This window comes from Eulemur rufifrons, chromosome 8, assembly GCF_041146395.1.
Source record: "Eulemur rufifrons isolate Redbay chromosome 8, OSU_ERuf_1, whole genome shotgun sequence".
NCBI classification, from domain to species: Eukaryota; Metazoa; Chordata; class Mammalia; order Primates; family Lemuridae; genus Eulemur; species Eulemur rufifrons.
In genome coordinates, this window is record NC_090990.1 from 121948460 (window position 1) to 121975245 (window position 26786).

At 33.6% G+C, this 26786-nt stretch overlaps 1 protein-coding gene across 12 annotated transcripts in view; it reads right to left on the minus strand.

Annotated features, from left to right (window-relative positions):
* The window catches only part of DCAF6 (DDB1 and CUL4 associated factor 6), a 125067-nt gene that overhangs the window by 19432 nt on the left and 78849 nt on the right, over positions 1-26786 (minus strand). For 8 of the 12 annotated variants that reach the window (XM_069480893.1, XM_069480890.1, XM_069480891.1 and 5 more), the window contains 4 exons: positions 21050-21167; positions 16352-16467; positions 14841-14927; positions 14286-14613 (listed from right to left, as the gene is read on the minus strand). In XM_069480893.1, coding sequence (XP_069336994.1) covers positions 14286-14613; positions 14841-14927; positions 16352-16467; positions 21050-21167 — 649 coding nt within the window. Of the gene's footprint in view, positions 1-8804; positions 8847-14285; positions 14614-14840; positions 14928-16351; positions 16468-21049; positions 21168-26786 lie in introns of all 12 variants that reach the window. The other 4 variants (XM_069480884.1, XM_069480888.1, XM_069480885.1 and 1 more) reach the window with 1 other exon arrangement.

Consider the following 26786-nt stretch of genomic DNA (forward strand, 5'->3'; position numbering starts at 1 on the left):
CATCTTTAGTCACTTTCAGGAGCTGTTTCGTTTTTTTGAATTTGTCAATTTATCTAATTTTTCAAATTTATTATAGTATTGTCTTTTTAATTTCTACTGTGGCTTTAGTTATAGCCACCTTTTCATTCATAACATTATTTATTTTAGTCCCCTTCATTTTTTCTTTATAAATCATAGCAGAACTCTATATTGTTTGTTATTCTTCTCAAAGAAACAACTTTTGGCTTTGTAGATTCTCTAATATATGTTAACCTTTTCATTTTCTATTTCCATTTTTTTCTTTATTATATCCTTCTTTCCATTCGTTAAGATTATTTTGTGGTTGTTTTCTAAATTCTTAGGTTGTACATATTCAGCTTTTTTTGGTCATTAACATCTAACTTGTGGTCAGAGAGCACGGTTGATGGGAGACTTTTTTTTTTCAAATTTGTAGAAACTGGCTTTGTGGTCTTGTGCATAATAAACTGGTAAATGGATAGTTCAAATAGTCCTATAACTATTAAAGAATTGAAATAGTACTTAGAAACCTTACCAAAGACAATGCCAGGCTCCGCTGGTTTTATAGGTAGGGTCTACCAATAAACTTTCAAAGAAAAGATCATTACAGTCCTTTTTTATCTTTTTTTTTTTTTTTTAAAGAGACAGGGTCTTGCTCTGTCACCCAGGCTGGAGTGCTGGAGTGCGATCATAGCTCACTGCAGCCTTGAAGTCCTGGGCTCAAGCGAAGTGATCCTCCTGACTCAGCCTCCACCGTAGCTAGGACTATGGGTGTGTGCCATTATGCCTGGCTATTTTTTTCTTTTCTTTTCTTTTTTTTTTTTGTGTAAGACGGGGTCTTGTTATGTTGCCCACCAGGCTGGTCTCGAACTCCTGGCCTCAAGCAATCCTCCCGCCTGGGCCTCTCAAAGTATTGGGATTCCAGGTGTGAACCACTGTGCGTGGTCATTGCAATCTTATACAAACTCTGCCAGGGGAAAAAAAAAAATGAGGAAATATTTTCCTACTCATGCTCTGAGGCTAATATAACTTTTTACCAAAAAACAGACCATGAAAATATAAGAAAGGAAATTCATTCAGAATATGGATGCAAAAATCCTTCATTAAATTATTAGCAAATCAAATTCAAGGTATTAAAAAGTAATACATCATTACCAAGTTAGGTTTATCCCAGGAATATAAAGATGGTTCAACATTAATAAGTGTTATCTACTACCTTAGCAGGTTAAAGGAGAAAAAAATACAGTAATTAATAGATGAAGAAAATATATTTGATTAAAATCAATACCTATTCATGATAAAAACTATTGGTATACTAAGACAAAAAGGAATATCCCTGACCTGATATACAGTATCTATTAATACAAAAACCCTAACACCCTAAATAAACGAATAAAGGTATTTTCAAAATCAGGAGCAACATGTGATACCTACTATCATCATTAGCTGGTACAATAAGAAAATAATAAAAATTAAGAGGAAAGAAAACTCACATTTGCAGATTGTACAATTACATTAAAAAATCTCAGAAGAATCTATAGGCCAATTAATATAAATAATAGAGGATCAATGTCCTGTGGGGAAATTCAACATTTAATAAATGGTCAGGGGAAAAAAGGGCTACTTACATGGGGCGGTGGAGGGTACACATATACATCATAAACAAAAATAAGTTCCAAATGAATAAATGACTTAAATGTCAAAAGCAAAACAGACTTTTTTTTTTATTCCAGGGTAGTAAGAATTTTGTAAATAAAAGTGATAAGCATAAAAGACTGATAAATTTTAACTAAATTAAAATAAGAATGGCTCATCAAAAGATAGCTTGAAGAAAGTGAAAAAAAAGTCACAAACTGTAAAAAATATTTTAACCCTTATACATAATAGTGAATCAGTATCAAAAATGTAGTAAGAATTTCCTATAAATCAATAAAGAAAAGAAAAACAACTCAATTAAAACCACCCAGTAGAAAACCAGATATAGCTAAAAAACATCAAATGCAGAATCTCATTTGTAAATAGAGAAATGAATATCAAGACCATGAGATATTGTACATCCAATTAGCAAAATCAAGAAATGTGATCCCTCACAGCTTGGGTTCTCTAAATATATATATAATATGTATATATATATTTAGAGAACCCAAAGATTCTCTAAATATAGAGAGATATATATATATATTATATATATATTATATATAATATATTATATATTATATATTATATATATATGACAAAAGCAAGTATTAGAGATGTGATTTTTTAAAAATAATGCTAGTTATACTAATTTACACTCTCATTTTGGAAAATAATTTGAAATTATTTTGTGAAATTAAACATTCTATTCCTACGTATATACCCAAGAAAAATTTAGTATCAGGAGAAGTATTTCAGAATGCTCAAAGCAGCACTATCAATAATAGCAAAAACTAGAAACAACCTAAATGTCCATTAACAGGAAAATGGATAAATCATAGTATATTCACACATGGATTATTAGATAGCAGTGAAAATGACTGAGCAACAGCTATATATAACAACATGGATGAATCTTAGTAAGATGATGTTTGAGGGGGGAAAAAAAGCAAGTCCCAGTCTCATATACATTATGATATCAATTTTTTTTAATAAAGTTCAAAAGTGGGTAAAGTAACATAAATAGTATGCTGTTTTGGCATTTATGTTTATATGGTAACATTTTATTTTTTATTTTTATTTATTTTTTTACTTTTTGAGACAAGGTCTTTTTCTGTCTCCCAGAGTAGAGTGCAGGAGGCATCATCATAGCTCACTGTGACCTCAAACTCCTGGGCTCAAGTGAGCCTTCTGCCTCAACCTCCCAAGTAGCTGGGACTACAGGTGCACACCACCGTGCCCAGCTAATTTTTTCTATTTTCTTTTTTTTTTTTGTAGAGACGGGGGTCTTGCTTTTGCTCAGGCTGGTTTGAAACTACTGGCTGCAAGCGATCCTCTGGCCTCAGCCTTCTAGAGTGCTAGGATTACAGGCCTGAGCCACCATGCCTGGCCTGTTTTGTTTTTTAAAGCCAGGCATGATAAACATAACATTCAGAAGACTGGTTACCACTGGTGCAGGGGGTAGGCGGACAGAATAAGGAAGAGAATAGTTGATTTAAGTTACAGCTAGTTTTCTAGTTCCTGGGTTGGGTGGTAGGTTCATGGATATTTATGATATCACTAAATAGACAAAGAAAGAAGAGGAGGTAAGCATGAACTAACAATGATAGTGTATCACAAACCGAGAATTAAAATACAATTCTTCCCCTCCTCAAATTAGTTTAGGAGTCCTCAATACTCCCATAGCCCATGCAAAGCTCTCTTACTGTACTATAATATGTTTCTGTCCATCCCACTGAAATGAGAGCTAATGGAGGACAGGGTTGTCATTATCACCAGCACCCACCAGAGTATAGACACATAATAGGTTTATTGAGTGAATAAAATAATAGATACAAAATTGATTCATCCAAGAATTTCAAAGCAACAACAAAACAGCTCAAGGTTATCAGTTATTCTATTTGAAAGAAACATTTAATAGATGGAGAAAAAATTAAATCTGAAGGACATACAATTGACCTATGAAAATAAAACCTAGACTCTTGACTTTACGTTTTATTTTTAACGTTGCATATTCCAGAAAATTCTGTCTCTAAATGATCATCAAAATTTCATAAGGTAACTCCAAGGTTAAATTAGGAAGTAAATTATATGAATCAGTAATAGTCTATAAACCCCATTTAAAAAATACTAAATTGCCACTGTAAAGAGCTAGTCTAAATTATTAAGCAGAAATCCATTAAACAGCATGAAAAATATAAAATATGAATTACTTTGCTTACTGTTTTCAACTTGGTAAGCCCTTTTATAAAACACCACTAGGTTGAGTGGCACAAATTAACTGATATTATAGGTATTATTAAAATAGCTTGCAGGAAAACAAAGAATTTTTAGGGTAGAAAAAATAGCACAAAGATCACGAGAGGATGGATTTATTTAACCTGGAATGAAATGGCTTAAGGGGTAATTCAGTTAGCCAAACAAGTTAATATACTAAGGATACTGTACTAAGAACAGAATATGAGGATATGACTAAAATTTCAATGGATGAGTTTTGAATTAATATGTAGAAAGAAATTCTTTACTGTGAAGGAGTGAAACACTAAGGGAAAATCAGAGAGCCTCCTAGTGTAGGTTTCTAGTGAACTGGATTTGCACAGTCTAGAATATAGTTAGAATGATCTGGAAGGAGAACATTTTCCCAAACTTTGGGATTTTCATAGGTGTTCAACAAAATAAGTTTATAATCAAACAAGTGTGGAATATGAGGGACTAAACAAAGCCAAACAGGTTTCTTTACTACAAGTCTTCTCAGAGGTTTTATTATGCTAATGTGAAACTCAAAAAGAAGTCTGCACAATGTAGTATTTCCCAAATTTTGCGACCACATTTTACAGTATCAGAACACTTTGGACAGTAGTAACCTCTACTTTCCTAATTTCATAATTACATTCTTCCATCCAAAAATAGATTGAGTTTGCATTTATTATGCAAAACTTGAACTTGATTTTTTTCAATTCAAAGACTGAAGAATTAGGTTCTTATAAACATAGGGAAGCTAGTCTCACCACCACCCCCTTCAACAGGAGAGTTTCTATGACAATTATTACATTTCTATGTCTTTACTTTCGTAACAGCTATGAAACTTTGGTATAAGAGCCAAAGTTGCTATGGCTAAGAAGCAATCCCCAGGCATATTTAAGAGAAAGATATTAAAAGCGAAGAATAAATTAAATCCATTTATTTATGCCTTATTGGAAACTCTCATTTTAATTCTGAATACCACTGTTCTTCAGTACACTAAGTTTAAAACTCATAAGTTTTAAAATTTATACTATGAATACATTTTTCTTATATTGGCTTAGTGGTTTTTGGAAAAGAAAACCTCATTAATTTGAACCTTCTAATTTAGAACTTGTGATTATTCAGATAAGGTTAAGCTAAAATTTACATTTAAATTATAAATTTAAAGTGTTTACCGTCCAACTGAATCTATGAAAAAGAGTTTAGAAAAATGTTAATTATTTTCTGAAAAATAACACTTTTAAGTGCTTTAAAGTACTTGTTTTACAGTAAAAGCCATGTGCTATGGTTTGAATTTCTCCTCCAAAACTCATGTTGAAACTTAAGAGACCTTTAAGAGGTGACTGGATCATAAGGGCTCTGCTCTCATGGAATTAATCCATTCATGAATCAATGGGTTATAATGGGAGTTGGAATGGTGGCTTTGTAAGAAGAGGAAGAGAGACCTGAGCAAACACAGCATGCTCAGCTCCCTCACCATGATTCCTGTGTCATCCTGGGACTCTGCAGGTTCCTATCAGCAAGAAGGCTCTTACCAATTATGGCCCCTTGACCTTGGACTTCTCAGCCTCCATTAACTAATAAATTTCTTTTCTTTATAAATTACTCGGTTTCAGGTATTCTGTTACAAGCAACAGAAAATGGACTAAGACATCACCTTAGTGTTATCATCTAGCGTTACAAGGAAGGTCTGTATGTATGTCAGAATTTCTGTCATTCCAACACAAGGATCTGAAATAAGTGAGATAGATGGGTTGCCAGAGAGTATCTTGCCGTTTCTGCTCTTTAGGGGATGGGGAGGGAGACAACTGGCTTCTGTGCCTTACAATGTAACTAGTAAACAAGGTGAGGAACAGCAGGCCTGATGTGCCTATCTTTAAAAGGTCTGCTTAAAAGGCAGGCCCTTGGCTGGCATCTGGGAACTTGACTTTTGGAATGTTCCCTACATTGTTTTGCCTTCCTGAGACACTGACCCTACTGTACCAATCTGCCTAGCTTATCTGTAAAAATAATGTGATTTATTGGTAAACATCTCCTTTCTTTCTGGGTCTAGAATTTAGGTAATTGTGGTTGGGTGCAGAGGAGAGGATGCCTGCATGACCAGCCCCCAGTAAACACCCTGGACTTTAAGTCGTAAGCAGGCTTCCAGGGGCAGAAACACTACAAAAGGTTTTGTTTTTTGTTTTTGTTTTTGTTTTTGTTTTTTTGAGACAGAGTCTTGCTCTGTTGCCTGGGCTAGAGTGCCATGGCATCAGCCTAGCTCACAGCAACCTCAAATTCCTGGCTCAAGCGATCCTCCTGCTTTAGCCTCCTGGGTAGCTGGGACTACAGGCATGTGCCACCATGCCTAGCTAATTTTTTTTCTATTTTTAGTTGCCCGGCTAATTTCTATTTTTAGTAGAGATGGGGTCTCACTCTTGCTCAGTTTGGTCTCTAACTCCGGACCTCAAGGAATCCTCCCACCTCTGCCTCCCAGAGAGCTAGGATTACAGGCGTGAACCACCATGCCCGTCCAGAAACACTACACAAGTGTTAACTGCATTTTATCACTAAAGGAAGGAGCACATTCTGCAAAGAAGAATGTTGGAAGGCTGTGCCTGGATTTTTCCATTCTGTCTGATGTGTCTTTTCTCCTTGCCATAACAAACCATAGACTTCGAATCCTGTGAGTCCTTGTAGCAAGTCATCAAATGTGTGGGGAGACTGTGGGACTCCGGAAACAATAATTCATAGGCCTCTTATTCAACTTATAGGAAGCAGAGGAAGAAAAGCAAAAAGCCAGATCATCTAGAGATATGAATAAAAATTTAGTTAGCTAGAGTTTTTGACAAAAAGATGTCTTTGCCAACTTTTATTTCTGTATCATGTATACACTGGCCTTAAAGGTGCTTACATTCTTATATAGGAAAACATACACATGTAAAATAAAGTGTTATAGGTAATACAGTAGATGTATATAAGGGCCCATAGTTGGAATTATGAAATATATGGGCCAGAAAAAGTTTCAAAAAAAGGTAGCTTAAGATAAATGTTGAAAGATGAGGTGGCCCAAATGATGATGGTGGGAGGTCATTTCAGTTACAGGGTTCAGAGCAGGTGAAGATATGCAGGTTTAAAGCAGGATAATCTATTCAGAGAATTCCAGTGGTCCCCTGAATGTATTCGGTGACACTCCAAGCATGGCTGACGCAGAGAGCAGGAGCAATTCTTGGCAGCAGCCATAATAGGAAGTGCCCTATATACCAGACAAAGAAGCTGGGATTTTCTAGATCACGGGCAATGGGAAGCGCCTGAAAGTGGGACTAGAGGGATTTATTTGGAGGAGTGTTTCAGTACACCAGGTGAGAAGTGGTGAGGTAACAGCAGTAGAATGCAGAGTAGGGAATGCCCAAAATAGATAATAAGGCACCTATCATTCAGAATCTTAGTGGATTATAGTAAGACACATTCACAAAACACTGTAAGACAGTCTCTAATGAAGACTAGTTATATGGGCAGTAGAGATAATATGTGATAATTATATTTTTATAATTTTGTTTATCTTAAGCAGAATGTGACATTCCTTGAGCATCCTCAATTGCTAAAAGGGGAAGCAGAACAAATGTGTGTTTAATGTCGGGAAAATACTGCTTTATTATTAGAAGTTTCCCCAGATAATTTCTATATAAGAAATAACTGAGGTAGAAAACAATGAGTCTAATCTCATTTACTCTAAGGGAAGGTAAGTGTCACCTTTTCTGTTTTACCACTGTTTATCTCCACTTCATAATAATCTCCACTTCAATGCTTTAGTTTTTCTAAAACTCATTTAAAACATGATACTTTTTAGTCACACCTTTCATTGAAAAAGCAGAAACCAGCTTTGAGTACTTGGGATAAAAAGTATAAATCAGAAAATCAAAAAGCCCTGAAACAAATTCCATTGTTCTGTCATTTAACTAGAAAGTGGTAACTATAATAGTAATAGACTAATTTGCAAAAAGGTACTTCAGATATACCTTAATGTTAAAACAGCCTAAAAACACCAGCATAAGAGCAAAACAGGTCTGAAGCTTTTCTATTGGAATCCTCCTGAGAAGGGGCCTTAACCAAGAATTTCTAGACATTTATAATATTTTTTTGTGTGTGTATTTCATTATTTCTGTATTCCCCATGGGGGAACTCTGCCAATTTTACATTTCTGATTGTCGCTTATGTTATGTTTTATGTTTCACTTTGTTTTATTAATAGAAACTGATAGTAAATAACATATATATGCCACTAGAATTAAGGACAAGATTGGTTTTGTCAGTAAACCAGGTAGTCGACTGATGGGACTGAGCTTCACTTTAAAGATCTACTAAAAATGTACTCCATTGTCAGACTTCAAATTAGAGGAGTGTTTGAGGGATACATATCATCTTGATATGACACTCTTAAGTTATTAAGCTATTTATAAGAAAACAGCCTTTTTTCAAAAATCAGAACCTTAAACCTATGCATAGAATTCGACTCAAGTCCATTTTTAGTTGTTGATCTCGAGGAAAAGGAGTACAGTTGAATAAAAAAAAAGTTGCTAATTGTTATCCCAATCAAGTTTAAAAAAAAAAAACAAAAATTGCATTCTCCAACAAAATATTCAAAGCTAGTAACTGACATTTGAAGTACATTATTTCATATTATAGTTACTTTGTCATATGACACATTTGAGGTGAACATCAGTTATATCTGCACACAGGAAATTTCTTTTCATTCTATCCCCATGCAGTGCATGCAGCTAAATATAGTTGTGGAAAGCAACCTGCTTTACAACGCTTAGCACTGAGAGTTCAGTAAGTTCAAAGGAAGTATTAACTGTTAATAGGAAAGGTGGTTAGCTGTGGCAAAAGAGGACCTGGCAAATCCACCATAAAGAAAAAATGAAATAACGAAGGAAGATACTGAATTACCTCATTATTCTATCACCTATTGTTGTTCCTCTGATATTAAATCTAGTGAAGGGAACACAATAACTGAGATCACTGATAAAGGCTTCAAAGAACCAAAAAATTTAAAGCATTAAGGTCATCACTTTCATCATCAATCATCTCAATCTAAAAGAACTTTTGTTTCCCTTTGTGAGTTAGGGCATTACATGAAGAATATGTCATTAACTATATACGAAGAAATTAAGAAAACAGAAACACTCATTGAAGACAGAATGGAAGGAAGAGATTGCACTTAATCCCTTTTGTCTTTTAAATCAATTAGAGCCTGGCTGGGCATGGTGGCTGTAATCCTAGCACACTGGGAGGCTGAGGCAGGAGGACTGCTTGAGTCCAGGAGTTAGGACCAGCCTGAGCAAGAGCCAGACCCCGTCTCTAGGAAAAATAGAAAAATCAGCTGAATGTGGTGGCGTGCGCCTGTAGTCCCAGCTACTTAGGAGGCTGAGGCAGGAGGATGGCTGGAGCCCAGGAGTTTGAGGTTGCAGTGAGGTACAATGACATCATGGTACTCTATCCAACGCAACAGAGTGAGACTTTGTCATTCATTGATTCATAACTAACTAACTAAATAAATCAGAACCTAATCCTGTCACAGTATGGGGAATTGCACTGACTCATGAATGCCATCCACTGGAACACCTATTTTACGCTCCTCAGGGCTGAGCTGCTCTTTGGAAAACAAATAATTAAGTCCTAAGCTGACTCATTTGGCCTAACCACAAGACTATGTAACAAACAAGTAAAGAATGACAAGGATTTTTAACTCCCTAGGAGCCCAGTTATTTCTCTTTCATTATTTTTCTCTGCAATTTTCTTTAATAAAGGGTAAACTGGAATCATGAGAAATCTAGAAAGAGTGGTTATAATGATGACTAAATAAATGCCAGCAAATTTACAGTACAAAGAATTTGGCTTTAAAAGTGAAGGCCACGTTCCACCAAGTCCAGAGTAGGTAGATGGAACCAAATTTCGATGCAAATAATACTTTTAAAAACTAATTAACAGGCAATATAGGATTAATATCCTCAATCTTTAGGGAAAAAATTGTTAGAGCGTCTTAACTGAAGCGATAACTAAAAACTATTCAAGACTATGTGAGCACTTCTTCAGGAAGCTTTCTTAGAGGCCTGTCTTTTTTCAGAGGGCGATTTAGTTTTCCTTTTGGATTTAGCAGGAGGAAGAGCTACCAGCCAGGCCATCATACCATTTACAATAGATTTGGTACTGTGAAAAAAATGTATATGAAGATCATCTAAATAGAAAACCTAACCACTCTCCTTTCATTCCAAGGGCACATATTTATGTTTCTAAATCCATTATATAAAATCCCTGAGGCATACACATATTAATTTTATTTATTGTTTTTATACCATAATTAGAGAGCATATTTTTCTTTTTTTTAATTTATTTTCCATTTGATGTTCTATGTTCTTGCCCTAGACAAAGTTAAAGGGAACCTAAATATGTGATGATTTATAGATTCCATTGTTTTAAACTTTGGACTTCTGCCAGTGGAAGAATTTTACCATAGATTATATTAATAGCTTGGACTATTTCTCTAAGACTGATTTATTACAGAGCAGGGATAAGCAAACTATGGCTCATGGCTAAATCTTGGCCAGCTGACTATTTCTGTAATGAACCTCAGGCTAAGAACAGTTTTTACATTTTTAAATGGTTACGTTTTTAATGGTTATATAAGCACTACATAATGGCCTCCACTTTGCCTCTTGGCCAGCAAAGCTTAAAATATTTAATATCTGGCTCTTTAAAAAAAGTCTGCTGATCTCAGCTACAGAGAGTCCCGGTTATATTTATATAGACTTGCTACAGTTAATGAGTGGAGCATTCCATTTAAAAATATCTATGTTAGTTGTTAAGGCCTTTATTTTCTAAGACATTTCTTTTTCATGCTTGATCTCAGCCCAAAAGTGAAAACTTGGGTAATATTTATTTAATCAAATTACAAGAATGCAAATATTTTTAAAAAAATCATTACTCTGTATTGCAAAGAACTGTTTTGATATTTTTAGTAATGTGTGTCAAAAATGACTTACCTATAAGCTTTTTAAGTTTCATTTTAAAAGTTAAATTTGGGGCAAAAAAATAATGAGATCACTATATAGTTCTTCATATAAATTAAAGTACAGATTTAATTAAGTACATATTTTTATCATACTTAATTTTAGGACTAAAGAAATACAAACTGGGCTTTGCAAATAGCAGCACAGAGGGAACTTTAAGACATGTCTCTTCTTAGTTGGACATTTCAGCCATGTGTGGAATATATCCTTGGACTCTAAGAACCAAATGGTATGATTTTTACAGCAGAGCTTCCGAACGCTTGGCCTCTTTGGAAACAGAAATTCTCCAAAATCACAAGCTAGTAAATGATTCTTTTCTTTTCTTTTTTTTTTTTTTTTAAAGAGAGTCTTCTCTGTCACCCAAGCTAGAACTCCTGGGCTCAAGTGATCTTGCCACCTCAGCCTCCCAAAGCACTGGGATTACAGGCGTGAGCCACCGTGCCCAGCCCATTTTCATGTTCTTAGGAAGCAAAATTTCTTAAACTTTCCTCTTTTGAATAAAAGTCAACATACCTATCCCTCCAAGTTGAGAAGACAAACCGGAAATAGTCTCAGTGACAAAGAGCCCTTAGAAAGGTGCAGAAATATTAAAAGTATACTTTATACAAGTAGTTCAAAATTAAATCAGGATGGTGCAAAAGAAGTTAGGAACTATAAAAATTATTTAGACAAACGTCAGAGGAAGATTTTTTACCATTTACAAATTTTTGGTAAAGAGCTAGGAAATGACACAAATCTCAAAGGAAAATTGACATAATTGTGAAACAGTCACTCTAATCACTTTAGAGTCATCTGAGAGAGTATGTATGTGCGTGTATACAAGTATATATAAATAACTGTATTTGATTTCACATATTAAATCTGTTTTTCATGTTCTTATAAATGGCTTATGTATTTGTTCTTTCTTCTCCAATAAATTACTGAGTTTCTCAAAGGGTAGGACTTTTTTTATTCTTATGTTACCATTCAGTAAGTTTACTACTATGTCCTATGAAACAAAATAATATATAGGATAAACTAAGGCTAAATACTCAAACTGAGTATACAGAGTATTAAATAATATTTAATTTAAAAAAAGCAAGGAAGTGAATGTGGCCTCCAGTGGTTGTGAATCTAGATCTAACCATGAGAGTATGAATTCAAGAACAAATGCATGAAGCAGAGTCAGTTCCAGGTTGTTGTCCTGATTATCTTTCTTCTAAAAGATTCTGCTAATCTAATTCAGCACCTGGGTTTCCCAGGTCAATGAGGCTATCAGGTGACCACTTAGCAGGAGATCTAAACCCTAGGGGAATCCCTAAAACATATAAATCATCTAAGTATTATGAAAATGATAAGTAAATGATAAAGTTCTAAAGAAAGATGTTACAGTTTCTAGATTCTCTAGGACTCACTGTCTCCCCAAATCCTTTCTCACTGTTACACTAATATGTTTAAAAAAATTTCCTTAGGTCTAGAATATACAAAAAACTCTTGCTTAGCACCTCAGTTTCCTCTGCTTGGCATAAAGTTGTCATAATTAGCCTACATAGAAGCTGCTAAATAATTAAGATTTTCTGAAAGTGTAAGCTAATATCCATTAAAAATATATAATTTCTTATTTAAACAAATGAACCTGGAAAGTGATACAGTACATTTTACTAGAAATTGGATACTTAAATTTTATTTTCAGTTATGACCTCAGTATCATGCTCTGCTACTTAAATACAGTGAAAAAAAAAAAAAAAGACATACACTCACCTATATAAATAGAAGGCCATGAATGTACAAACTTAATTAATTATAGAATCCAGCTTTTCACGCTGGGTTTTTGAAACTCTCAGTTTGATTTTCAAATTGTGCTATGCTTGCTAACCTTATCTCCATACATTAAGTGGTAATGACATTCTAAGGACTGCCTCTGGGGAAGGAAAGAAATGTAACTACATTTTACTTGTCTAAAATATGTATTAAGAATACTGAGGATTAATGTTTGGCAGGCAAAGAAGATGTTTGATTAATCTCTAAGTATAAATATGGGGAAAGATTACTTGTTTTATATTTAAAAACAGTGCCATGGCAAAGTAAACATTTCCCAAATATGACTACAGGAAGATGTATACCCTCTTAAAGTTAATAAAAGGCAATTTCACTGAACTGCAAGCCATCCTGTTCAGGATTGCTTGTCCTTTCTGTCTATCCCTCGAACCATTCTAACTGTAATTCTTTTTTAAAATCTAAGTAGTCACGTAGAATATCTTGGTTGTTTAATACAGCCATCATTTATTTAGTGCTATCAATGTGAGCCAGGGCACATCATGATTGATTTGATCGACTGATTTTAACAAAATTACTACAATAATTCTAGATAATCACAATCCCATTTTACAGATAAGGAAACTGAACCTTTAAGTCAACTAAGTAATTTGAATAAGAAAACACTGCTGGTAAGTGGTGAAATCAGTATTCAAAGTCATCATTATGCTCTTGACTATTAAACATCACCATTCTTTAATGGTAAATTAATCTTTTCCTTTTATTTTTCAGTTCACAGAAATTTCAGAATATTTTATGAGCAACAGTATAGTGAGCCCAGAAATATGCAAAACAGTTCAAATAGAACCTCACTTCTATGTGAACCATGATTTTTAAAGATAAAACTAGATTCTCTGGAAGAGGAGAAAACTTACAAATGAGATATGATGGTGCTAATTATAGAAATAGTTTTACGTATGGAATGCAGTATACTTTAAAGGATTTATTCTATCTCCTAAAAAATAAAATGTATCCTTATGATCACATAAAATGAAAAATGGAAAAACTATATAAACATGTTGGCAATTCAATTCTTTATTATAGCTATAATACTTTTTTAATTTGGTATAATTTTTCATTTTCTAAATTGAGTCACTAAATTTAGTAGAAATCAAAGAAAAACATATTGTTCTCAAAAAGAGAACTACTATCACGCTACCTTAATTCAGGGTCAATAGAAAAGTGGAAAAATAAAAATTAAAACAAAACCAAAACTGTTAAAGGCCAGGATATCTACAGGATAAACCTGACAGCTAAATATAACCTTGACTCCATAAATAACCTGTTGGTCATTCTCAACATTGCTTTCTCTTAATCTGTAAACTGAAAAGCAAGCCTCAGTGACAGAGACACAGAGCAATGAAGATTTTTTCCCCTCTTAATGCACAGTTTGCGCAAAGAATGTATTATGTGAAATCACTTACAGTGTAAAAATTCCATGGGTTTATATGACTAAAGCACCCTTAGAGGAAGCAATTGCCAAAAATGGAGAGACTCCCTTATGTGACTTCAAACAAATCCTTGAGAAATGTTTTTTACAGTTCATGTTAATTAAAAATTTACCAACCTATCACCAGGTCCTGCTCGATACCTTGCACCTGGGATCAGAACCGGGTCATCGTCACTGTCATCTGTGTCCTGGAGAGCAGAGTCCCTGGCTGATGTTTCCTCATGAGCTGAAAGCCCAATGGCTTCTGTTTGGGACTGAGGCTGAGGATTGGTGTTGTTTTCATTGGTAGCACTCTCAGTGCTAGTCTGATCTGAAGTTTCCGGTTCCTTTCCTTTTTCAGACAAAGTAGATTCTTCTGGAACCCCACAAGGGTTATCGAGATTGAGGTCATTTTTTTCTCCAGCGCTGGAATCCAATGGCTCAGTTGTGAACTCATCTGATTGTGCTGTCAGTAAATAAAGTAGTTAACAAGGTCATGTGGGCAACATTAACTATTTAACCTAATTTAATTTAGGAGCTGACATTTTCTAATATGATGTCTAATTCCCCTCTAAGGGGAGGAAAATTCCACAACACATCTATTTGAAAATGGCCTCTAACTCTGGAGAGACTAACGTAGATTAAGGCTTTTATTTTCCCATTTGAAACAATTATCTAAAGGGAGCAACTCACCTATGTCTATATGGTTCTGAACTGGGCTTTCTGCAGATGTACCTTCCTGATATTTTGTCACATCCTCTGATGATTCTTCAGGAGCTTCTGGAAATAAACGAAATTACAGTTGTCCCTCAGTATCCATCATGGGTCATTGATTCCAAGACCCCTGTGGATACCGAGATCTGTGGATGCTCAAGTCCCTTACATAGAATGGTGTAGTATTTGCATATAATCTACGTAGGCGTGTCCTCCCCTATACTTTAAATCATCTCTATGTTATTTATAATACCTAATACAATGTAAATAGTTGTTATACTGTATTGGTTTTTAAATTTGTGTTATTTTTCATTGTTGCATTGTTATTTTTACTTTTTTTGATATTTCCAGTCTGAGGTTGGTTAAATCAGCAAATGCAGAAGACCAAATGTATTATTAAATACAAATTTTTTAGAAAAGTAAACACCAACTTACTACTCCAGCTTTCCTATGGATAAACCGTTCTTAACCCTTTCTGGATCACAGAAACCTTTGACATTCAGATAAAACCTCTCCCTAGCACGATGCAAATATGTATTTGCACACAAAATTGTATAAACATTATCATGGATGGATGGGCTCACTGCCTCTTCACCAAGTCCAAATATTGAACTTCATGAACTGTTGGTGAAGAATCCCTACTTTAGATACCCCTCACAGCTCAGATTACTTCATCTTGCTTTCTTCTAACCTTCCCATGCATTCGGTAAAATCTAAACTATCATGAACAAATGGTAAAGTTGACCATAGCATAAATTCTACTTTGGCCACTGGAAATACTTAATTCTGGGATTTAACTGTATGACTCATGAAGGATCAGTCTTTTGGCTCCTAATTGGACATTTGCTTACCAGAGAGTTGTCTTATACATATTTAATTCTAAACTCTGTTATAGGGAGGTAAAAACTATACATTTAGTAAGAATTCATTAAATAGAATTCATTTGTTTCTTCATTTCCCAGGCATTACTGAACATCTACTATGTTCTAGTCTCTGTGCTAGACACTAAATTTCATATAATGGTCATGTAAAAATATTCTATTAATACTAGGAAAGGGTTCTGAACAATTCCCTAAATGGCACTTCATGTATGAAATAGATACACTCATAATCTTTTTAGATTTTATGCCTTTTTCCCACCGATAGGAACCACCTATACTCTTTGAAAGAATCCAGACAGATACTGTGGATTTCACTGTTTGGTATAAAACGGCAAAGACAATTCTTACATCTCATCCATGTGCAGTATAATGACACCCACCCACTGCGTCCACAGAACAGACTGTGCTTCACTGTGTGTTCCCACCTTAACTGCTTAAGGCCCCTATCTTTTGTATCTGCTGTTTATCAGCGTAACGGCTGGACTATAGAAGCAAAAGTAACTTATGAAAAATAAGAAACAAAAATGCAGCATCAAAGGGAAAAGAAAAATAGATGAACATCCGGCAACACTGGGGTTTTATAATGACTAAAGCCAAATAACATCTTACTTGTTTCACTGTCTCCTTCTGGTGGTTGCACTGAGCCCTGTGGGACCAAGGACTCCTCCTGACCCTCAGGTTTGCAATGGCTGCCATTTCCTCTAGAACTTGAGGCCATACTGCTCCTGTCATCAAAACAAGATAAGTGATTCCACCAAAAAGTTAATAAATATGAACTTTTAGGATAATTTTTAGACTTTACAACTAGAGAAGCAGATCAAAAAATTCAGAATACAAATAAAATATAGGATTTATTATTTTAATGGTATTTGGAAATACCATTTTAAACAAATCAAGATGACTATTTTAACACACTTTAGTCTAAAAAGATTTAAAAATACAAAAGGACTGTTTTTTCACAGTTTGGATGCTTCTCTTATCTAGTATATATTACTACATGTCTCTCTGTTGAATTTTAAGTGAATTACAGTAATCATCTCCCTTCTTATCCTCACTATAGATGGTTTACCATATCCAAATCCTTAATGGTTTTACAGATTTTGATCATATGTGCTTTTTGACTTTGTTGTTCCAGGCTATTTTTAAATTAATACTTGAACGAAAGCCTGGCCATTTCTTTGGTTTTTTGAACTGCCCCCATTTCTTTGGTTTTTTGAACTGCCCCCTGTGGATCACTTCCAGTTCTGGTTTGTGGTTTAAATATGGCAGGAGAGTGACAATAATGGTTTTGCAGAAGTACAGAGTAATGTTTTCTGTATTAGTTTTAATACCCACCTGATGATGATCACTGTTTGGTTAGCATTCTGGCTATAGCAGAATACTAGGCCAATTTAAATAAATAATTTTCAATGAGTATTCTATGATAAATCTTGGCATATTTTTAAGAAGGGGATTGAGTGGGAAAGAGGAAAATGTATAACAATCTGACTGAGGTTAAAATTAAATTCATAGAAATGCAACAATTGCTTAAATTTAAAATAAATGTGAACAAGAAATTTAAGGGTTATAGTAACTTCAAAACATTAATTACAGACAAATAGCAGTGGCTAAATAAATGCAAATAATCATGGACTTTTTGCCAAGATTTTATAAAAATTCTTTTAAGTTAACTGCAGAATTGACTTTTTAAAAAGAACATACATGTATATTATTTTAAATAAGAACATATATCTACATGGGTATATATGCAGAGAAAAGCATCAGTAGGGCTATGTACCAGTGTTAAATGTCATCTCAGTAGGATTATTCCAGGCAAATTTTTTATACTGAATTTTTTTCTTTTGCAATGAACATGTATTTCTTTTTAACCTGAAAAACAAGTAGCTATTTTGGTAAAGGAAAGCCAGTGTGATATATAAATTTTTTTTTTCCCATTGAGAAAGCTATGATATAGGCATGAATAAAATGTTCAGTGGATAAGTTATGATAATTAAAATATTATGGTACTGAGTAGGAATAGAGAAATATTAGTGAAAAAGACAAAGTAACCAAGTAAATATATTTAGCATATGTTAATATGGTATTTCAAATCACAGAGAAATAAAAAGATTACTCAATAAATGGTACCGGGACAACGGAACAGCCATATGGAAAAACTAAAGCTATAGCTCTACATCATACTTTATGGAAAAATAAATTCTAGAAGGAATATATAGTTTTTTGACATAAAAAATATAAAAGGGAAAATAAGAGGAACTTTTCCCCTAATTCTGAGAAGACCAAGGCTTTTCTAAACATGAGATCACAGGCAGAAACCATAAAGCAAAACCACTGTAAGTAAACTGAAAAACACACACCGAACTGGGAAAAATATTCATGACAAATGAAAGACAAATGGTATTATCCTCACTTAGTTCTATAATAAATAAATAATGCTAATAAATCAATAATAAAAATATAAACGCCGTAGTAGAAAACTGGGCAAACTATTAGAAAGACAATTTATAAAATATGACAACTGGAGCTAACAATCATTTAGGGCCTACCACGTGCCAGTTAATGTGCTAAGAACTATGTACTTTCTCTGCATGATCTCATTAAATCCCGATGATAAACCTTTAAATTAGGTTCTATTAAATATGCCCATTTTCAAGCGAGAAAGTTGAGATTTAGAGAGGTTCAATAGTTTGTCAAGTTCAGAATCCGAGTTCTTACTGTGTTATACTGCTTTACCTGTCATCAAAGAAACTAAAATAAAAGCAAGACACCATACTGGCATAGATGAAAAAGACTGCCTACTTTTTTGGACTATTTTGTTTTTTTCTTTTTTACAATAAATATCAAATACTTTCCTAATCAGAAAAAAATGCTAATTTTTTGACAAAGAAATAAGAAACTGATGAATGAAAGATTATAATTTATAGTTAGTTTTTAGAAAAGGAAAAGTTGCATTCAAAAGAAGAATGGGCCTAATGATTTTTTTCTAAAAAAAAGTTCAGATGGGATTCTTTACAAGTCAGCTCTCTTCTGTAGAGAAACAGGAGAATAGAAAAGACATAATAAGTATGACAACCTTCTGTCATCTTAAATTATGTATTAAGAGAAAGGGCCATAGATACTATGATTTTTAAATGTTACGATCAAACATTAGGGCTCATAAAGAGATCCTATTGACTATACCTTCAAATACTTATCTAGATGGAACCCAGTCACTTTTTACTACCTCCACAGCTCCCATCCTTGTCCAAGCCACCGCTACTTCTTACCTTTCTTACTGCCATAGCCTCTTAACTAGTCTCCTGGCTTCTAACTATGGCATGATATCAACCAGAAATAACCCTTTTAGGATATTTCCTATATATCCTCCTCACTTTTCCTGACTGACCTTATCTTCTCCTTCTCTCTCCTTTGGTCTCTCCACTCCAGCTACACTGGTCTTTTAAAACTCCTTGAACATATTAGGTTTGCTTCTGCCTCAGTCTTTGCATTGGCTTTCTCTGTGCCTAGAATGCTCTTCCTTCAGATAAATGCATGGCTCACTCCTTCCCACCCTTCAAGTTTTTGCCCAAATGTCACCTTCTCAACAATGCCAAGGTTTCCCAATCACCCTTACCTACTCTATTTTCTTCCATAGTACTCAGTACCTTCTAACATACTATACAGTACACTTATTTATTATATTTAATGTCTGTCTCCTTAGTTCCACTAAGGCAGGGATTAGTCTGTTTTTTTCACTGATGTATTTCCAGCATCTAGAACAGTTCCTGGAACAACAAAAAATATTCAATAATATTTGAAAATCCTACTTAATCAAAGATTTTAATATAAAATACATATACACATAAACACAAATGGAAAGCAGTGAATTTGAGTAAATAAAATTAATATTATCACATATTGACATATAATTAATTATATATTAATAAACAATATATAACTATATTATATTATTTACATATAATATATTATATATTAACAGATAACATATCATATATTAATATACAAATAATATATTAATATAATAATATATTAATTATAAATAATTAATATATTGGTCATAAAACAATTGATATAGTTATTACATATTAACAAAGAGTATATAATTATATTAATATATAATTATATTATAATTAAGAAATGCTATGTTGTCAATATATTAATATTAATATATTACCATAAATAAAATTTTTGGATGCTGTCTCAATCAAAAGGTGATGAGATAGTGGGAAAGAACATAAGTTTATATAAATTGATTTTTTAAAATGTAAGATTCAACTAGATTAATGAGCAATAAATGTAATCAGAAATGTCATTAAAGAGAACCTATACAACCATTAAAAAGAAAATGTTCAATATTAATAGTAATCAATTAAAAATTCAAATTATTTAAAAATAAAATATAAAAGTTAAAAATAAATGAATATATTGAACACTGGCTTGGCAATAGTAAATTATGTACTTCCATATGCTTCTGGTAGAAATGTATTAAAAGAAGATCCTTTTGAAAATAATTTGGCAATATCTTTTCATCTAGATATAATTCACTTCTGGAGCATGTCTCAAATAATCTTGAAGGTAGGAAAAAGCTTTGTAAACAAAGATACTCATTTTAGTCTTATTTGGTAGAAAATGGTAAATAAATTTACTGCCCAATTAAAGGAAAATGGTTAGGAAAACTATGGAAAAGTAAACTATAACCACAGTTTGTTTCAGTTATCTGAAAATTGTGTTTAAAACATTTGAAAAAGTCTCTGAAAACAGTAAAAAGATGGTAACTTGATGGATTATTATACAGGTAGTAAAATAATATTTATTAAAACTAAGTAGTAACATGGGAATATATATCATAAAGTTAAGTCAAACAAATGCAGGGGAGAAGATTCAGTATGATTAAAATCATGTTCTAACACTGAAAACAAAAATCATATCTACCTATACATAGGACCAAGACTGCAAAACATGCCAAAATGTTAGATTAGTTATTTTTGCACTAATGGTCTACAGGTGATTAATTATTATCTTTTGCATTTTCTGTCAGAAGGAATATCTCATGATGAGCAACATCAGCATCACCTGGAAAGTTTTTAGGAATGCAAATTCTCAGACCCCATCTGAAACCTAATTCTGAGAGTAAGGTCCAGTAATCTGTGTTTTAACAAGCTCTCCAAGTGATTCTGAAGCACACTACAGTTTAAGAACCAATGCATCATAGCAGAACAAACATAAATACGAGGAAGTGCTAAAAATGAGTATCTAATACAATCCTACAAAATGGCTAAGAACATCTTTACAAAAATATTAACTTACCATTCATCTGTAAAGTTCAGTTTTATTGTGCTTGTAGTTGTTCCTTCTGTGCTGTAGTGCAAACTTAAAACTGGTTCACCTGTCCCTGGTTTGGGGCTCAGCTTTTCATTATTGTTATCTGAAAATTGTGTTTAAAACATTTAAAAAAGTCTCTGAAACCAGTAAAAAGATGACATTTCCTAAAATTTATAAAACTTTAGTTAGGTTGTCCTTGTCATAATTCTTTTTCACATCTGTTATGGTTCTCATTTAAAGTTTGAAGGCAAGTGTTACAGAAACACTTTTTATATTTCAAAGTAGCACTGCATCAAATTCTAGCTCTGTGTACAGGATTCCCTTTGATTCCGATGGAAATCATACACAGTAAGAACCATATTTAGTTATTAGGGAATTAAAGAATATTAACATGCAATGACATATGTTACAAACTGGTACCCTTATTTAATGGAATGCTTATGATATTATTATTCAGTTGTTATAGAGTGTTGAGCATAACTAACACTGGCTCCTTTAGAAACACTGAGATATAAGATCCAAAGGCTCCACAAGTTGTTCAGCAAAAATTCTGCTATAATTAAACATTATCAATTTTTTTCTGTTCTTTCAAATTTATACATTTATAATTTAGGAAGGGATCATAGCCTGCATTCGCTGGGGGACGAGGGATAATTTATTGTGCTTTGATATTTTAAAAAACACTCCTTGTTGTAAGACCATATATTTTGGTATGTTTCAGCTTCTCTTCCTGACTAATCTTGCAAGGAATTTGTTTCTTAATTATGAAAATGACAATGTCACCTTAAGAGTCTATAGGGGATGTCTACGATAGATGTCTATCTCAATGTAAATAATCTTTCTAAAATGACAAATAAAATCAAGAAATTTATAGAAATTGATGTAGAGAATTCAATGCCAAACCTCCTCCCCACCAAAAAAAAAAAAAAAAAGAGTACATGGATATTCAAAGACAAAATTAAATAGGGCTTTAAAATTTTTTCATTTTATGATGAATAACTGTTTGGGGAAACATTAAAATATATAGGGAATACAAGTGGATACATAATCAAATATGTGACATTTCTGCCAGTTGCTCGCAGAAAGAACACTCTCCTGTGAGATAATGTTTTCTGGATATCAGCTTAAGGACTGATATAATAGCACTAAAAATAAACTTCTCTTGAAAAATAATAACAAAAACAATCACAACTTAATAAAACCAAAATTACTCAGGATTTTTCATTATTAGGTATACTTTCTATTGCAATGAAGAACTTATATATCTTTTTTCATTCCGCTTGAAGATGGTGGAGCACTTATTGAAAAAATCTCATAGAACCTCGGCTCTAGCTTTTACCCTGCGAGAGGACAATTAACAAGCCTTCAAATACAGAACTGTAGTAGAAAAGAAAAAGTATTCCCTAGGAGATGAGGAATGAAGCTGATAACAAAGCTCAGGAGTATCAATTCTTATGTCTTAACTTGTAACTCATGAGAAATCCTATAAGATTAATTGCTATTTGAAAATAATAGTGTGAATTACTAAATATAAAGCTGATATCCCAAATGGTAAAATCACTTTTTTTCTGTACTATTTTTCTTACGATTATGTTCTTCATTTAAATAGTTGCTGGAAATAAATTAACAACCTGTTACAACTTTCAAAGATTCAATATAACATTTGTTTTAGAGGAGGTATTTTATCAAATGGCATTCTGACAACTGAATTAACAGGTCTTTAGATTACATAAAATCATTAAGAAAAGGACTTTTAAAACATCTGTCCTACCCTTGACTATCATTCAAAAATTTGCTGTTTGCTCGTCATTTGTCCACACATAGTTCTCCCCTATTCTTTAGTTATGTTGCTGAGATTTTTATTATACTGTTGCCTAAGTCATTGTTATCTCTACGCTTCTGGAACTGGTGGTGTTAGACAGCTAAAGATTGGATGATTAAGGAAACCGGGAGTTGGGGCTACTTCGTTTGTTATCTCTCACAACATTTTATAAAGCATTTTGCTATCTATTTTTCTTTTAAGGTAAAGAAGGAATAGAAAAATAAAAGCAGGTGTGAGAAAAGCGTAGAACTGAATTTCTTAGATCCATCTTGGTTACAGAAGCATAATTTATAAGAAGCCTTGTGGAATTTAAATACTATGTCAAAACTTCCTTTTTCAGGAAAGCTAAAGAGACAGTTACAGATATTTACATGCTATGACTACAGGAATATGGTAAACGAAGAGCTATTAAGAGCGTTCAGAACAGTGCAGAAAATATTTTGTTCAAATTTATATAGCCCCTCCACCAAAAGCAAGAAGCTTCCTGAGATGATCAATGATAATTAAAACTTTCTTCCTAAGGTGTCTATTACAAAGTTCTTTTTTTTTTTTTTTTTTTTTTTTGAGACAGAGACTCACTCTGCTGCCCGGGCTAGAGTGCCATGGCATCAGCCTAGCTCACAGCAACCTCAAACTCCTGGGCTCAAGCGATCCTCCTGCCTCAGCCTCCTGAGTAACTGGGACTACAGGCATGCGCCACCATGCCCGGCTAATTTTTTCTGTATATATTTTTAGTTGTCCATATAATTTCTTTCTATTTTTAGTAGAGACGGGGTCTTGCTCTTGCTCTTGCTCAGGCTGGTCTCGAACTCCTGACCTTGAGCGATCCTCCCGCCTCAGCCTCCCAGAGTGCTAGGATTACAGGCATGAGCCACCGCACCTGGCCTATTACAAAGTTCTTATTTAATCTCTCAGGAGTGTAATCTACATATTGTAAATCATGTAAAATATGGTAGTATTCATTCATTAAATCATAAAATTATTACGGTTGATAGAATTTGTTCATTTAAGTTAATGAACTCATCAGCCTTGTGTAAAACTAGCCCATCTCTATAAAAATAGAATGGATTCTTCTGTTAGTTATAAACACTTCAGACCCTGAGTCTAGTTATTAATATTTCCACATAGTCTGCACATAGTATCTCTGGCAGAAACACTACATGATGCAGAACTTGGTTTCTTCAACTGCAGTATTAATGGGAGTATGTACCTGAGGTTTAGAATTCATTTCTTAGCCTTGTTCCATTCTACTCTTCCTAATTTAACTTTGATCACATATAACCTATCAGGTTAAATTTTCTCAGCAATGTAGATTCCTGAGCTACTAACGAATGCATTCACCATTTGTTTGTGATAAAATTCATATTTTAACCTACTAATGTCTAAGAAAAATCTACTTTAAAGATCTCAATAACTAAATTTGTTTTATTTTTACTTTATTTGAAAAAAGTATGTGTAACCATTTAAATTTTCTCTAACTTGGTCTATTAGCTAGCAGTTGGATCAACAAACACTTTGTAAAAACTATATTTTTCAAAGCCTTATTTACATAATGCACAGATATATTATTGAAATATTATGCTGAACTAGTAGAGTTTTATTTAAGAGCCTTAGGGTTTAGAAATTCACTGAAACACAAATGGCTTTATGTAGAAAGCACTATCATATTAATAATGAAATTTATTGAGCATTACTGTGAATATATATAAACTATAAATATATTAATATTATCCCTTTTGGAAAATCTTTGTAGTCTGTATTGTCAGCTCCATCTTGCAGATGATGAACTGATGATAATACACTAGATTTTTTTTCTCTAGTTACATAGGTTTCCCTTCATATGAAGTTCCTACTTACTATACTGTCTTGGAAGTAATCTGACTACAAAGAAGAAAATAAGATTGCTTAAATAACTTTTAATTAAGAAATATCAACCTTCGGTGTTGTGATTCCTCAGAAATGACTAATTCATATCAACATTAATACAACTGATAAAAGTTCTTATAGCCAAAACTGTCACTTTGGCATCAGAGTACTGGAAAACTATGTTGTATCTTCTTCTAGAGCACTTTCAGATTGAACTATTTCTTCTTCCTCTAAAAATATTATGTGCTCAGCACAATTATTAAAAATAATTGATGATATTAGTAGCTTACATTGGTCTCTATCAAGGCAACCACTTATTTAAAACACATACTTCAGAACCACATAAAAATCAAGATAATATACTGCAAAGGACTTTATTTTAGGGGGTTAGAAGTAAAAAGTCCATGAGATTCAGAAAACCAAATTTAAAACATTCTTTCCAGAAATGGTACTAGAAGTGTGATTTGGGAGACACAGATAGAAAACAAATAGGTGAAGATGCCCACCCTATGTGGCACATAAGGCCTGTCAAAATCCTCCTCCAGTATTTCATGACCATTTCCTGAGGTATGCACTCCGTCATTAAAAAAAGAAAATCAAAGTTGTCTGTCATATATATACTGATTAAGTAGATAAATTAATATGCTAAAGTGTGACTTTCAGATGAAAACAGACAAGGTAGCTTAGGAGAACACTCAAACCACTTTTCCCTCCAGCTACTGTGCTCCTCAATTATTGTTTTGAAATGCTTTTATTATTTCTCAAATCCATTCCTTCATCCCCTACTCTAAAATCTGGCCTCTGTCTCTATCACTCTAGTGAAATTGCTGTACATATGAGATCACTTCCATGTTGATTAATTTAGTGAAATACTTTATTAGTGCCAATTTACTGGACCTCTCGGGGGCATTCAAGTAGCCAATGCTCTCATATTTGAAAATTTCTCTTACCTAGATCACAAGATACCATACTGTTCCATGTTGCCTTCCACCCCTCCAGTTGCTCCCCTGCAGTTTCCTGTAACAGCTCTTCTCTGCCAACATCTTTTAATTCTGGAATTTTTCTGATTTTTCCTGAGATGTCTTAGAGCTTCCACTTTGTCTCCTACTTTCTGCTTTCATTCTAGTTGAGTTCATGTATTTTCATGGCTTCAATGACCATGTATAGGTAGAAAACTTCCAAATTTACTTCTTGAGCTCTGACATCTTTTCTAAGCTCCATATCCACAAAATCAACTGCCCAACAAACTTTCCATTTGGACGTCTCACACAAGTAGCACAACTGCAATATATTCAAAACCAAGTTCATGATCACCTCTCCCTACATACACATTCCTACCCACACCTTTTTCCTTTTCCACTTATCTAATTAAGGAACTAACCACCCACTTAACTGTATTTGATCAAAATGTATGAGTTACTTGTGCAGTGGTTGGAAAAATCACCTGCTAATCTTTACCAGTACCTCTCCCAAAGCACCACAACTAAATGTATAATCTAAGTAAAACAATGTGTTTGCTATATAAAGATTTTAAGACACATCTCCTGGCCCTGTCTCCTCCAATCAGATTGCCATTACTCAACTATCTTCACATGGAAATTCTGCAGTTGTCACTGCAACTTATACTCTGGACTTCTCAATCCCTTGTCTCATTCAATATACCATCAAGTCCTGTTTATTCTACATCTAAATATTTCTTGAATCTCTTCACATCTTTTCCTACCTTACTGTTGTCACCAGATCAAAATCTCTTATTACCAGAAAAACCTCCTAAATGATTTAGTCTCTATAATCAATTCTTCATACTCTATTCAGAATATCAGGCCATACTTCCTATTTAAAATCCTTCCTTAGGTCCCGCTGTTCTTAAAATCCAAAACCTTAAAATGTCCAAAAGCTCCTTCTCACTCTGGGCTCTTGAACCATGGCACTGTCCAGCCATACTGGGATTCAGGTCATCCTGATGTGGCATCTCAGAGGCTCTGCGTATGCTATTCATGCTTCCCTTTACTCACGCTCCTTCACCCAACTTGT